Raw genomic sequence first — 14,583 nt, forward strand, 5'->3', positions numbered from 1 at the left:
AAAAAGAACCCAGTGGGACCCTTCTCCCCCTCCCCACATGGGAGTCCATTCTGTGGGACTCTTCCCTCTCCCCACGTGGGAGTCTGTACTTGTTCTTCAATAAATCTCCACCTTTGCTATACGACTTTTCTGTCTGTGGATTCATTCTTCGATTCCGGCCGACAAAGAATCCGGGTTCCAGCCCCAAAATTCGGTATCAATGGGAATGATGCACCTGTGTGTTCTTTACACCCAAACAACATGACGAAAGATGAAACTTCGGGGGACCCCTCGGGAAAGGAACGGCCTGCAGTGACAAACAGCCGCCATAAAACTAGCCTTTACGGGTCAGAGGCACTGGTTTGTGTTTCATGCACATTATTCAACCCTTACGGGCGCGAACTTTAATTTCCCCGGATCTGCAGGGTGGGAAACACAGAGAAGCTGAGTAACTCACTCAAGGTCAGGCAGCTAGTGAGAGGGGATGCTGGGAAATGAACCCCGACGGGGCCCCTCCGCCTCAGCCTTGAGCACTGTCTCGAGAGGTGGAACATTCATAAAAGACACCGCAAGTGAGTCCCGGTTTCTCTTAAGTGCTCAAAATTGCTTCCTTGAAAATGAAGGCCCTAAAAGCCCATCCGGCAATTACAGGCTTCCACAGGGCAGGGGGGGTGGCTGGGGTTCTGTTTCATTTATGGATTGAAAAGGAAGTCGTTCGCAGACTTTGGAACTCGACTGTGAGTAATAAATGACTTGCGTCACCAGCCCATCGCCACCCCAGGGCAGGTGCGACCCCATCGCTGTGGGAAGTAACAGCCTGGGGACAGAGCTAAGAGCTAAGCCATCTGTGAGGCAGGGCTGGAAGAAGGAGCTGGAAGGACATCAGACTTACACCAGGTTCCCAGCCCAGGGCCTTTCCTGGAAGGGGGCCAGGGCAGTAGCTGGTGGAAGAGGCACCATGGACAGGTTGCAGCTGCGCCTAGAGTTACAGGTAAGCTTCAGGGTGCCCTGCACCCGCCCAGACTATAGGACAATGGTCTCAGAAGCCATGGCATTTATTGCAGAAGATCAAGGCATCCCCACTCAGTAAAGGAGGAGGAGGGGAGAGGAGGGAGGGTTTACTGATCATTGTTATTCTGGCCTTGTCTTTCCAGGGCTTCTCCACCAGGTGGATACAGGTGAGGTCAACGTGACTTGGGTTTTCTCTGGGAGAGGTGCCCAGAGCTTGTCAGGGGCGCGGCCTGTGAGTCCACCTGTGTCTCATTTGCATAAGGAAGACTCAGTGTTCGTGTTCTGGAAACCACCTCACTGCTCCTGCCACCATTACCTGTGACGCTAGTGTCATCGCTGGCTTAGAGGTCTGTTTCCTCCTCGAAGGCAGAGGATTTCTCGCTGCGCTCTGAGCTCCTTCCTCTTCGGGCACAAAGCAGGAATGCGATCACTCTTTTTTCAATTGTCTGACTTTGCCTTAAACTTGACTTTCAGATTCTTGGCAGGAGGGACGGCATTTTTCTTGGCTTGTTCAACAAACCTGATAATAAGAACATATCACTCCTGTGTGAGTGCTAGCCTGTCATCCCAGGTCTCTGGTCCCCGAGATAAGGGTCAACGCTTTGGCAACATGGGCGTCCTGGAGCTGTCTGACCGGGTCCCACCCCGAATCTTCTCCACTTCTGAGACAGGAAACGAAACCGGGGCGGCCAGATGTCTTTCGATTCAACCAAAAGCTATTAATCCCCATGAATAGATCGAGATGGGGAATCTGAGTCACCCAGACTCAGCGTGGCAGTTCCGACCTCACTCTCCCTCGGCTGCGGCTGCGCAGCAGACGGCTCCATGCACAGGGACAAGCCGCTCATCTTCGCTCCTGCAGAAGGACATCCTCCAGAATAGGCTTTCTGACTTCCTGTCTCTCAGACCGAATTAACAACCACACGTGTGGCCTGCCACACTTCATGACATCACTGCTCCCACAATAGCCTTAGATGAGTATTTTAGTTAAAAAAAAAAAAAGCACTTACATTGTTCTGGTGTATGAGTGCGGTCAAGGCCATTTCATGCTATTTTCCAAGGCTTTTACTTTACACTAGAGGCTCGATGCACGAAATTCGTGCAAGAGTAGGCCTTCCTTCCCCCTGCTGCCGGCACCGGCTTCCCTCTGGCACCTGGGACCCAGGCTTCCTTCTCAGCCCTGGCTTTGTCCAGAACAGGGGTCCTCAACCTTTTTAAACAGGGGGCCAGTTCACTGTCCCTCAGACTGTTGGAGGGCCGGACTATAGTTTAAAAAAAAAACTATGAACAAATTCCTATGCGCACTGCAGGCCCGGGACGCGTCGGCTGCTAAGCAGGACAGGCAGTGGCACCCAGCGGGCTGGATAAATGTCCTCGGTGGGCTACCTGTGGCCCGCGGGCCGTAGTTTGAGGACGCCTGGTCCAGAAGGTTGTCTGGAAGGACGTCTGGTCTAATTAGCATGTTACGTTTTTATTATTATAAAAGATACTTGGGGAACTTTGCATCCGAGAGGTTTCAGCAAGATGTCATCTCAGTCATTCACCGACATGTTCCAGATCGAGGGCCCACCCGGTGTGGCTGAAGGCTCCGTGCATCCTATGGCCGGGGACGGTGCCACACCCTCGGGGCTCCACAGAATTTCACTCTAGCACCCCACTCCGTCACAGAATGGCTCCGAGGGGAATCTGATTCTCTGCAGAGAGTTTTTAATCCCAGTGAACAGGTAAATGGGGGGTGCTTTGAAGGCCCGCCCCCTAGACTCCTGCTTAATGCAAACCCTGGGCATGAGCCACGTGGCAGGGAACCTCCGTGGTCTGCATGGAAGACGTCTGAACTTACCCCAAGAGGAAGCCCAATCGTCTCAAGTTTGCCAGCGAGCCCGCTGCAGGGCGGTCAGCCGGGAGCCCCAAGGATGCCTTTAGCTCCCGGGAATTTGCTGCTGATCGTGGGAATAGAAAGAGCAGGGCGCTGCTGTGGGCGGAGATCCTAAGTTTACGAAACACCCTGTTTGCCTGCTTCCCTGTCCCTCTCCACTGGTGTCTGATGAAGATTGCTTCCCCTGCCCCTGGGTCAGCCCTGGCCTGCACGCCCAGGCCTACACCAACCTGGACAAGGTTTGGGACGAGGAGAGCTGGGTAACTGCTTGGGCGGTGATATTTGAGACAGTCCTTGGGATGACCTCTGGAAGCAAGGTCTTTACCTGCAGGGCATCACCCTTCTCTTCCCACGGTCTCAATTCTCAGCCAGCTCTCCTCGGTCCTTCGTCTCCCTCACCACCCGGCCCCAAATATAAAAGGACGTCTCCTGGTCCCTTCCTTTCTAGACCTCCATTCTACCCCCGCACCTTTGGGAGGGGCGTCCACCCAGGCAGTTCGGTGGGCTAAGGAGTGAGTTCTCCTCTGCGCTTTGCTTTGTGTTCACTGGTGAGACGTGGTCAGAAGCCACGCTGCGGAGGTCTGGGGTGCTTGGGGTTCTTACTTTATCCCTGGAGGGGAAGTCCACCCGAGTAAATGCAAAGTTGTAAAGCTCAGCATCATGGAATACCACCACACTCTAGCCACCAGCAGTCCTGCAGGGTAAGCTACAGTCATACATTTAGGCTGCGCGCATTTTCTGTCTGCAGCATAATAGCTCCTTAAAATTAAAGATATTCCTCATCAGAGAAATAGCACAATAGTAAAGCTTCCCAAATGGGCATAGCCAACGATTGGTAACAGACTCTGGAAGGCACAGACGGTCCCTAGAGAATAAACAAATCATTGCGTGGAGAATAGGAACCCCATCCAGCCGCACCAGCTCAGAGCTGATCCGACTTGAGCAAGAACCACAGCAAAAAGAACAAACAGCAACCTCCAGGGCACATGTGTTTTATGTGCGTTACATGCATTACCTCATTTTCCCCTTTAAAAGACCACTTCGAGCTGCTAAAGGACAGAGTTCAACCGAGTAAATTTAAAGACCTAAATGGACTTTATTAAGCGATTCATGAATGGAGCAGCATCCGATCCAGCAACTAGAAGGGCGCTCAGCGGGGTTGTCCAGAATGGAAGGGTTTTATAGGGAGAAGGATGGGGCCGGGGAGCTATTCACTAAAGAGGAGAGAGGATTGTTTTTCAGACCATGGTATCTTTCGGGGGGCGGGGGAGGTTTACCATGCAGATCCCCTCTTCTTTCCATGGGGCATGGAGAGGGCCTGTATGACAGATTACCTTACTGGTGTTGACCAGAAAATTCCAGTCTCATTAAGATTCTGTTTCTGGGAGAGGATGAAACAATTAGGTCGGCTATTAAACCGAGGCATGGTATCAGGGACTCGGGCACAAATGATGCCATTTTGGGCTTGTGGTTTTTCTCTTCAACAGAGGAGTACAGGGGTGGGCAGAAGCGGGTTTGCAGTGTGAGTACACAAAATCTTCTTGCATTATTAATTCAGTATTGCACTATTTGTATTACAACTATAAACCTGCTTTTGCCCCCACCCCGTATACCTTTTATATCTCCATTTCGCATAGGAGAAGATGTTAAATGTTAAATTGCCCAGCTAGTAAGTGGTAGAGCAGAGATTCAAACCCACTCCTAACCTACATGCTAATATTTTGTATTTGGTCCCCAGAACACCCCAAACAGTGTTTGAGGCCTAAAAGCTGTGCTGACCCATTTGGGGAGTAAGTTAAGTACGTAGTAGAAACAGCAAAGAGTCAAAGTTACCCAATGGAATCACCAACCACCCTGTCTTTAATTTTTCCTATGTTTGGACCAGTTATTTTCCATGTTATCCCTTCACGCAACATTTACTGAGCACCTACTGTGTGCCAGGTACTGTGCTAAATGGAGCACAGAAACACGGCATAAACCCTATGTTTAAGGGGTTCATATCTCAATAAGAGATTCCCAAAGCTGAAGAGGCGGTTTTTACATGATCAGACAACACGGCCAGCGGAGTGGCCCGAGCAGACCACAAAGGAGATGGTCAGGCAGGCTTCCTGGAGGAGGGGACAGCTGGGCCACGCGGTAAAGGTGTGAGCAGGAAGAGGAAGGAGGAGAACAGGTAAGAGTTTAACAGGCTGAGGGGACCGTGTGAGCGCAGCCAGGAAAGAGGGATGCTGGCAGTTTCAAGCAGTTCCTTGTTGCTGGCGTGAGAAATGGGGAGTGTCAATCATCCTGGACAGGAGGTGGGGACCCCAGTGAGAATCTCCTGAGGCACCAGAGGAAGGAGATGTGGAAGAAATAGCGGAGATGTGGTGGGCAAGGGAGAGAAGAACCAGGAATTACTGTTCCATTACTGCCTGCAGCAACCATCACAATGCTAGAGAAGTGTAGTTCACACCTTTAAATTCTGTTTCTCTCTGGATGTCTCCCATTTTCTCTTAAAACATGCCAACTAGTCCAACACTTTTCTGTACCTATTTCATGACAAATGTTACATTACACAGCCAGCAGATGGCGCCAAGTCTACATAAAATAAATATTTTGCCCACTAACGGTTTTTATTCTTATTTATTGTTCAATACATTTTTATTGATTTCAGAGAAGAAGGGAGGAGAGAGAGAGCAACATCAGTAACGAGAGAGAATCATTGATCAGCTGCCTCTTGCACGCCCCACACTGGGGATGGAGCCTGCAACTCAGGCATGTGCCCTGACCAGGAATCGAACCAGGGCCTCCTGGTTCATAGGTCGGCGCTCAACCACTGAGCCATGCCGGCTGGGCCCCACTAACGGTTTTTGGTGGGTATTTCCTCCTATTCATTTTAAATGAATTGTTTTTATAATACAGTGCATCATTTCACTAAGTATGGGAATAAACAACTGCATCTCAGGTTAAGATAGCTTTGCTTTTACAGCCTTGTGAAGTCTAACCACGTCCAGCTGTTCGTTTGCAGTAGCTGGACTTGGCGGGAGTAACCCTACAACCACGCTTCCGTGTTTACCACCCCACAGCGAGCACGGTGCACACACACGACACCTTCAGGTGCACGGGCCTGGGCTCCGCCTTCCCAAAGGACTGTCCTTCCTCTGGCAGCTCTGCAACCAGACCGGGGCTGGCCCTGTGCGGAAGGCCGAGCCCCTCGCAGCCACGCCGCCCCGCTCCTAGCAACTGCTGCTGTGAGCGGGTAACAATGGTCACCTTTAAAAAATAGGAACGAATCTCATTTGTGTTTCTCCTGTTACAGAACCTGGGTGTTTGGTAATACAAAAACCAGCAAACACACAGACGTGCTTGGTCGCAAAAACATAATTCTTATCATACGGGGGCTATGGTCCAGCTTTCCCGTTTACTGACACAGAATAAAGGCAGGACTGTTTGGAACTCGGAGAGAATCCACCTTGTAACTTGACATTCCTGAACTGGCTGTTCAGTGAGGGGGGCGAGGGAGCACAGGGATGTAACACTGGAGGAGTCCTTTCCTTTCACACACTCTTACTCATCCTCATAAAGAACCTTCCCAGTAGGTCCTGGGACTTCTGATTTACAGGTAAAAAAACAGCAGCTCAAAGTCAAGAAACATGACCTAGCTTAGCACAGCGCCTGGCATACAGCAAGCGCTCAATAAATACCTTTTGAATGGGCGGTCACACTCCTAGTAAATGGAGTGCCAGGGTTCAAACTGGGACCCACCTCGTTACAAAGCCCATACTATTTCCGCCACATACACTGCCTTGTGTGTGAGACTAGGCAGAACTGTTTTAAAATGGCTAAGAAGTATCATTGCCAAATGTACACATGGATAATAAATCCAGGAACCTGTGCTTTCTACCTTTGAGAACAATTTCAGGATGTACACTTGGTCAAGGATGAGGGAAAAGAGAACATACACAGAGACTCTTCAAGGTTTCTTTTAATTTTTAAACATACATAGCACATGAAAATAACATAAATCCATATTAACACATTATATCTACCTGGAACATTTCATGAGTTAGTACAACTTGTCCCATTTTGTTGTTGAATTCTGCTAGCATAAAAATGTTTCCTTTGAAAACACCATCCAATGTGTTAAATTAATTTCATGAATGTTAGGTGTCTCTTTTTCTTCTTTGCCCCACACACCAAAACAAATTATTTGAAAGAGCTAAAATAAAATACAGCATACTTTCTTAGCTGCTTTATATCCTGTATTAAAATATTTACAACTATAGAAGTTGAAAAATAATTTCATTGGCTTTCCTGTATATAATCTCCTACCTACTATATGTGAACTAATTTATGGAAATAAGTCATTTTGTTACCTCAACTACAGAGGACCAAGAACATAAGAGAATTACAAAAATTCCAAGGTGTTAATTTAATATAGATGCACATTGAAAATACTATAGATGTGGCATATTTAATATCAAGCAGAGTGTGTGTTTATGTTTGCATTTAGCAACGATATCTTCAAGATCACTACCCCTTTTCAAAGCATTATTGTTGGGTAGGTTTTATTTTAGGGAGAGAATTTACAAACCACCACCTTCCTCACTGCAAACCAAAAATAAATGAGGACTTAAAATATGTTATTACAAAAGAGGGTGACGAGAACAAAAGATTATGTCCCATGAACTATGCCCTACAAGGTGAAATGCCTTTGCCTCATTCAAGATCTGGAATCTGAAAATCTCATTTGATAAACCCAACTGGATTTTCTTTTCTGATTATGTCTAACCCAAAATTATGTCACGTATGACAGCAACTTTTATTTTATCTGGACATTAAAAAGAAAAACCACTGGGTCCTAAAGACAGTTTAGTAATTTGTTGAACTTAGGCCGACAACTAACCAGTGAAAAAAATACTTACTGGTTGGATAAAGAAACTTGAGAAGTTCAAAACATTACAAAGTAAGCTGTTTTTTAAAAATACTTAAGTTGATAGGAAGTTATTAAAAGCGATGGAGACCTTTCCTGAAGGCTAGTAAAAGCTGGAAGACATCCCTCATAGTGGCCTGGTTACAAGCAACGTCCCCCCAGAGGTAAGAGGTCGTGGTATTGGGACCTGAAGTGCCACTTCAGGAACCGCTTCAGTCTATCCACGTGGTTTCGAGAGGGAACACCAGTGTATCCTGGGACTAGAGAAAATCGGAAGCAATTCACCTCGTTGGATTCAAAAGGACATACATATCTTTGATTTATTAAATAACTGTTCACATACACTTTTTTAAAACGTTAAGATGACCATCTGTCCACGCGGTGTGAAACAATTAAATTACTGAAATGACAAGCTTAACAAGGCTGACGTTCAATGGGAAACACTGAGATAATTTGCCCGTTAGCAATCAGAAACACCAGATCATTTTACTGTCTTCTGTTTGGGGGCCCCTCATTAAAGATGGTGATTTTCATGCATGCATGCAAACAAGCCAAAGCGATTGTGTTGGATGCACCTCTTTGCGGCACGGCAGCCGCCGCCTCAGGCCACCTTCAGCACCCGGTACATGCTGTTCTGGAAGACCACGGTGAAGTGGGGCCGGGGATCCTTGAGCAAGGTGCTGCACAAGGGCGGGTTCGCCGCGTTGGAAGGGTCTTCCAAATCCCAGATTTCAAGCATGCTGCAGCCAGGCCTGCAGAGGGGCACAGCGAGCCGTGTTAGCGACGCGTCCACAGCCAGAGGGAACAGAAATGAGAGCGCAGCTCCCACATTTGGAGAAACTAATTTTTCAATAAACTAAAGACTTTAAGGCACCATTTCAAAAAGCCTAAGTTCTATATTTAGAGACAAAAAAAAATTCGTTGCATTTTCACGTTCCACGTAATATGTTACTGAATCTAATAAAGGATCCATATACTTTCAGAACTATATATTTAAAAACTCATTTTCAAAATAAATGTATTTTCTAAATGATATAACCAACCAAACGTAAGGCCCATAAGTAATGGAATGAGACGTTTTTAAAAAGTTAATATAATGCCTGATGAGACTCGTACCCTTGAGCTTAAGGTATGAAAACACAGAACACAAGACAGGGAAGGGAAGCTCTCACACCAGGTTTGTTCCCCTCGACCCTCTCCCACTTTGGTGGCCCCATGAGTGGACTGAATGAAGTAGTATTTCTCATTAAACAATATTTTCCTTAGTTACCTGACTACACTGAGGGGCCATATTATGATCTCTTAATGCATAATAATCTGGCGTGTGTGTGTGTGTGTGTGTTTTAGAGGCCTGGTACATGAATTCGTGCATGGGTGGGGTCCGGCCAGCCTGGCCAGGGGGAGGGGACATGGGCGGTTGGCCGACCTGCCTGCTGGTCAAACTCCTGGTCGAGGGAACAATTTGCGTATTAGCCTTTTATTATATAGGATATATACTGAGTGGCCAGGTTATTATGCGTTCAGAGATCATAATAATCTGACCATTCAGTGTATATTTATAATAGCGGTAATGCAGGTTTTGACGGCCAAATCCAACATCTGGGCCTATTTAAATCAGTTTCTACCAACCTTTTTCCTTAGTATCGGTCACACTCTCCATTTTTTTTTTTTCCTGGTCTGGTAAATTTTGGGTTGGAAACTGGACACTGGAGATTACCAATGGTCATGATTCTGGATCTGTCTTGTTCTTGTGATGACTGTCGCTCTGTAGTCAGTGAACTCGCCTGGGTCCCCAGGCGTGTGCAGCAGCTACCTCTGCTCAGGATTTTCAGATTCTAGCGATCACTAATCTGCAAGAATTCTCCATAGAAAGCACGTATGTAAGTCCTTCATCAGTACATACATGGCAGCTGTTTCCTTCCAGCCTGTGACTTGCCTTTCCATTTTCTTTTGAGGAAAAGATTTCAATGTTCATGTATACAATTTACTTCTATTGGATGGTTAGTGCTCTGTGTTCTAAAATCTTTATAATTTTAGCTTTTACATTTAGTTCTGCAATCTATATCAAGATCATTTTGTGTGTGGTACAGTGTGGGTCATGGAACAATTTTTCTTCTATACAGACATCCAGTTAGATCAGCAACATTTTTGAAGGCTCCTTTTCATTCAAGTAAAAAATATTATTTTTCATATTTCCTTTGTGGTGTTTTCTTTGACCCATAAGTTATCCATACATTTATTGCCTAGTTTCTGTTGTGTACGGATTTACTCGATATCTATTTATTACTGATTTTAATTCAGTTCTGTACAACTGCATACCCTTCAAGCCACTGAGGCTACTTTCACAGCCCAGCGTATCTTCTCTTTCCATGAACGTTCCACGTCCCTTTAAGAGGACATGCGGTCTCCAGCTGTTCGCCGCAGTGGTCCTCACAAGCCAACCAGATCAGGGCATCTCATACTGTTTGTTGTTTATATCCTTGCTGGCTTTTTATCTACTTTTCTCCGGAGAGAAAGGAATGTTCCCATTTCCAGCTATGATTGAAGATTTGGGGTTTTTTTTTTTTTCTTTTAGTTCTGCATATTTTTACCTTGAGTATTTTGAAGCGCTACTTAGATGTGTATACATTTATACTTATTATGAATTTTTTGATAAATTAATCCTTTTGTCATTATGAAACACCCATCTCTATGACAATAAGCCTTGTTTTGAAGTCTACTTTGTTTTATAAAATTTCAGTTAATGTGATATGCACACACGTGAACATTACGATGTTCCTGATTCTTCTTTTGCAAGATGCCATTTCTTCCTAATATGTTTACTAGATGTTAAAATGGTATATAAAAATAAGCTACTAAAACTTCTGCACTTAGCTTTTCAACACTGCTATAAGCCTAATTCCCAATTATCCATAGGAGAAACGAACATGTTCAATGTTGGCTCAATACAACTAAGCACTTCTTAGATCAAGGCGTCTAAAAAAAGCCTCCAGTTACCCAGTAAACATTTTTAATTGTATGATTTTTAGAGATTCAAAATTCATAAATTTAAATACTTTAAAAATCTTTTTATTATGTCCTTTTAAGCTATGTAAAACTTTTCTCATAATCTTATAAATCCAATGTAATTCACCTGTAGTAGCAAATGCTAATATCTCCTTGGCTGTAAATTCAAACCTGTATTTCACACATCTACTAATAAAAATTATCATAAAAACTTTAAAAATATTCATGAAAAAAACATTTAAGATAATACATTAAAATTTAAAAATAAGGAACTAAAATACCCTAACTTTTTGAAATTAAATTCTACTGAAATGATAATTTACTTTCCTACAATAAATAATTTTCAATGAAATATTTTAGTAAAATTATTTTAGAATAAAAAGTCTTAAAGAATCAGGACTGCTTTAATAAAGTAAAACCATTGTTGCTTAAAAACATGTCATAGGATCATACTCACTTAGTTCTCACAACACACCACGCCTCTTCTAGAATGTAGTAATTCACATGTAACTGCAACAATTTATCCCTCACTTCTTTGGCAGATTTTCGACTGTACGCGGCATAAACTATTTTTGTCCGGGCCCTTTAAATTTAAAAACAGGTTCAAGAAATTTTAATACATGGTAACAGAATGGAGTAAAGAAATGTTGCTAGCAAATTAAAACCTCAATGCTCATTGGATGGGGCATATTTATATGACCCCCCATAGCAAGAATTATTTGGGGGGTGGCAGTTTCCACACTCCTGTTCCCCACGTGCTAAAACATACAACGGTTTGAATCTTGCATGTACTGCTTGCTTATAAACCGGTTTAGGGTCTGGAGTTGGAGAGCAGATGATCATTCAGAATATAAAACTTGCTTTATATAATTCATAAAATAATTATTCTGGCTCATGGAACACATTCTGATAGAGGCTAACTAGAGTGACAACATAGATTTCAGTAGACAATTTCATCTACAGCAGCTCTGGAAAGCATACGAGTTGAAGCTGAAGGTAGGGAATAGAACATTCATTCAGTGGGAGCCTAGGGTAGCGGTCAAAGTACCTTCACACAAGGTTGGAAAGCAGGGACGCGCACCAAATCATGGCTTAGCCCTACCTGGGAGTTTTACTTGGAATTTATGTAACAGACAGTGCGTAGGAGTTCAAGCATATGGGATGCCCAAACTCCACAGCCAGACACAAAGCTTTAAATAACTTAAAATTTTACCTTTAACAATAGGCCAAAAGTATATGCAAAGGCAAAGATTACCCTGACAATTACTAGAATCCTCTATAATAAAAGCATAGTATGCAAATTGTCCCCCAAACCGGGAGTTCTTTGGGGAGTTTGACCAGGGGGTGGGGTCGGCCGGGGGAAGGGAGGGAGGCCCCGGCTGGTGGCGGTGGGGAACATGGCAGGTGTTGGCAACGTGGCGCTGGCAGCAGGGGAGGTGCTGCCAGCCTCGATGGGCCCCAACAACAGCGGGACCATGGCAGGATGGTGGAGCAGGCAAGCCGGCGGCGTGAGGCCAAGGCAGGTGCAAGCGGGGACCCAACTGCCCCGCAGACGGCGACCAGTGGCGACGGCGGGGTGCGGGGTGAGTGGGCCGCACCAGGCCAAGGCAGGGTGCCAAGAAGGGCTGTGGGGCTGGGGGCGCGAGCTAGGGCCCAATCTCTGCAGGCCACCCCGAGGGACCCCACCGGTGCACGAATTTCGGGCACCGGGCCTCTAGTCATTAAAATAATTTCTGAAAATCAGTCACTTAAGAAAAACATAATTTTCAGATGTCAATGGAAACTCGAGTTCCCAAAACCACTCAGCAAATGAACACCCTAAATTTTCGTAAAAACATGTAATACAGCAAATTTCACGTACTTTTCCTATTAAAAAAGGCTCACCATTGGCCCTCAGCAGTGGTCGGCAAACTCATCAGTCAACAGAGCCAAATATCAACAGGACAACGATTGAAATTTCTTTGGAGAGCCAAATTTTTTAAACTTAAACTTCTTCTAACGCCACTTCTTCAAAATAGACTCACCCAGGCCGTGGTATTTTGTGGAAGAGCCACACTCAAGGGGCCAAAGAGCCGCATGTGGCTCGTGAGCCGCGGTTTGCCGACCACTGCCCTCAGTAAGGTGGAGAAGGGTTTCTAAAGTCAGGCGGAGGGGCTGTGAGTCCAGAGCAGGGGCTGGAAGAGTGTGGCCAGCTCAGCTCCTGGAGGAGCTCCTGGAACTTGCACACACGTGCACACACGCGCACGCGCACAGAGGCTCGTCATAAGGATGTGACGCATTTTTCACTTTGTAAAAACTGGCTTTTGCTTGTGTGTTTCCAGGGCCCGTTGAGCTTGCTTTGGAGTCCAGAGGCACATGTGATCTCTGGACGGTCAGCGCACATTTCCTAATCTCCAGCCTGGACATGAGGGTGAGGGTGTGGGGGTGGGGGGGTGGGGGTGGGTGGGGGTGGGGGGGTGGGTGTGGGTGTGGGTGTGTACACACAAACTTCTCCCCAGGCCTGAGGGTCAGCACAAGTTGCAAGTGTGTCTGAACTATCCCACCAGTTGCCAACCTCAAGTCTGCGTCCTCGTAATGCGGGTGATTGACGATGGGGCGCAGCGTGGACAGCTTGACACTTGCCATGGTGGGCATGGCGCCCGCGAACACGGCATCTGCGAAACAAGATTGCCTTCCTTAGTGACAGGCCTTGAGGAAACCGCGAGTTACTCACCTAGCACGTGTGAACCAAATGGAGAACAAGAAGTACATTTAAACCATGCCCCGCACCATTATTCCTCTTCGTTCGGTGTTGACGGACTGTCCACTGAAGTAACAGCCAGCCTTGTTAAGTGTCATCCCGGTGCCGGGACCTGTGCTAAACATGGCTACGGGATCACACAGTTTAATTCACACGGTGGTTCTATGTGACTCTCAGTCTGTGGACGAGGAAGCTGAGACACAGCAAGGTTAAGCGACTTGTCCAAGACCACACAGCGAGGACGTGCCAGAGCCCCCTCAGCCCCCCTCACCACAGCTTCCCGCAGCGTCAGGCACTGTGCTAGGGTAGAGAGAATTGTGGGATTTCATATCTTGCTCCAACAATTTAACAGTTAACTGCCACGATATTTTGAATTTAATTTAAAAAGGCCCGCCGCTTGCATCTATAGACACTTATGGCATACAAATGGTTAAAATGCCAGGAACTGGCAGGCTCCAGGGCCAGTCTCGTGGCTCATTTTTACAACGACTTGTGTGGGTCGTGAACGGTAGTCCTGAGGACCTGTCAGAGGAAAGCCTTGCTTTCTCCCTGGGATCAGCTTTCAATGTTCATACTCAGGATGACTCGGTTTCCATTTGATTTTATAATGCATGCCTCCCCTTGCAGTGATGGCAGCTATAAACGTACAACCTTCTGTGCAACTCGGGATTCACCAAAGCCCACCATCGGACTTTACTTCCAGTCTCGTCTCTTGGAGACAGAAGGACCAAACCCTTACCTGCAGGCACTTCTGTATAAGAAGTCATTGTATAATTATGAAAACAGTATCATTTTTAATCAGCACAATAAAATCACCAATAAGAACAGACCTATAAATGTTTACTTTCAAATATAACCAAGCATTCTAAACATAATTTTGAATTGAAATCTCTTTATACGCCTTTGAAAATATTTAAGCCCGTGAAGTAGAAATGTGTATGGATTATGGCAAGATTAATAATGAAAAGCTCCCGGGTAGAGCCAAAGTTTCCCCAGGAGTGATTCTGGTTCCCGGGGACAGCGTCACCTGCTGGAGACATGTGGCTGCACGCTGTGCGG

The 14,583-nt window shown here is 45.9% G+C and overlaps 1 protein-coding gene across 1 annotated transcript in view; it reads right to left on the reverse strand.

The window, feature by feature from the left end:
- Positions 1-6,818: 6,818 nt before the first annotated feature.
- Positions 6,819-14,583, reverse strand: part of DPY19L2 (dpy-19 like 2) — a gene marked incomplete at its 5' end in the record, with an annotated part of 48,876 nt that continues 41,111 nt past the window's right edge. The window contains 3 exons of the mRNA XM_080665218.1: positions 6,819-8,530; positions 11,242-11,367; positions 13,339-13,438. Of these exons, the coding sequence (XP_080521344.1) occupies positions 8,380-8,530; positions 11,242-11,367; positions 13,339-13,438 (377 nt within the window). The 3' untranslated portion in view covers positions 6,819-8,379. The remainder of the gene's footprint in view (positions 8,531-11,241; positions 11,368-13,338; positions 13,439-14,583) is intronic.

Source organism: Plecotus auritus (assembly GCF_963455305.1).
Source record: "Plecotus auritus genome assembly, chromosome: 4".
In the NCBI taxonomy this organism is placed as follows: domain Eukaryota; kingdom Metazoa; phylum Chordata; class Mammalia; order Chiroptera; family Vespertilionidae; genus Plecotus; species Plecotus auritus.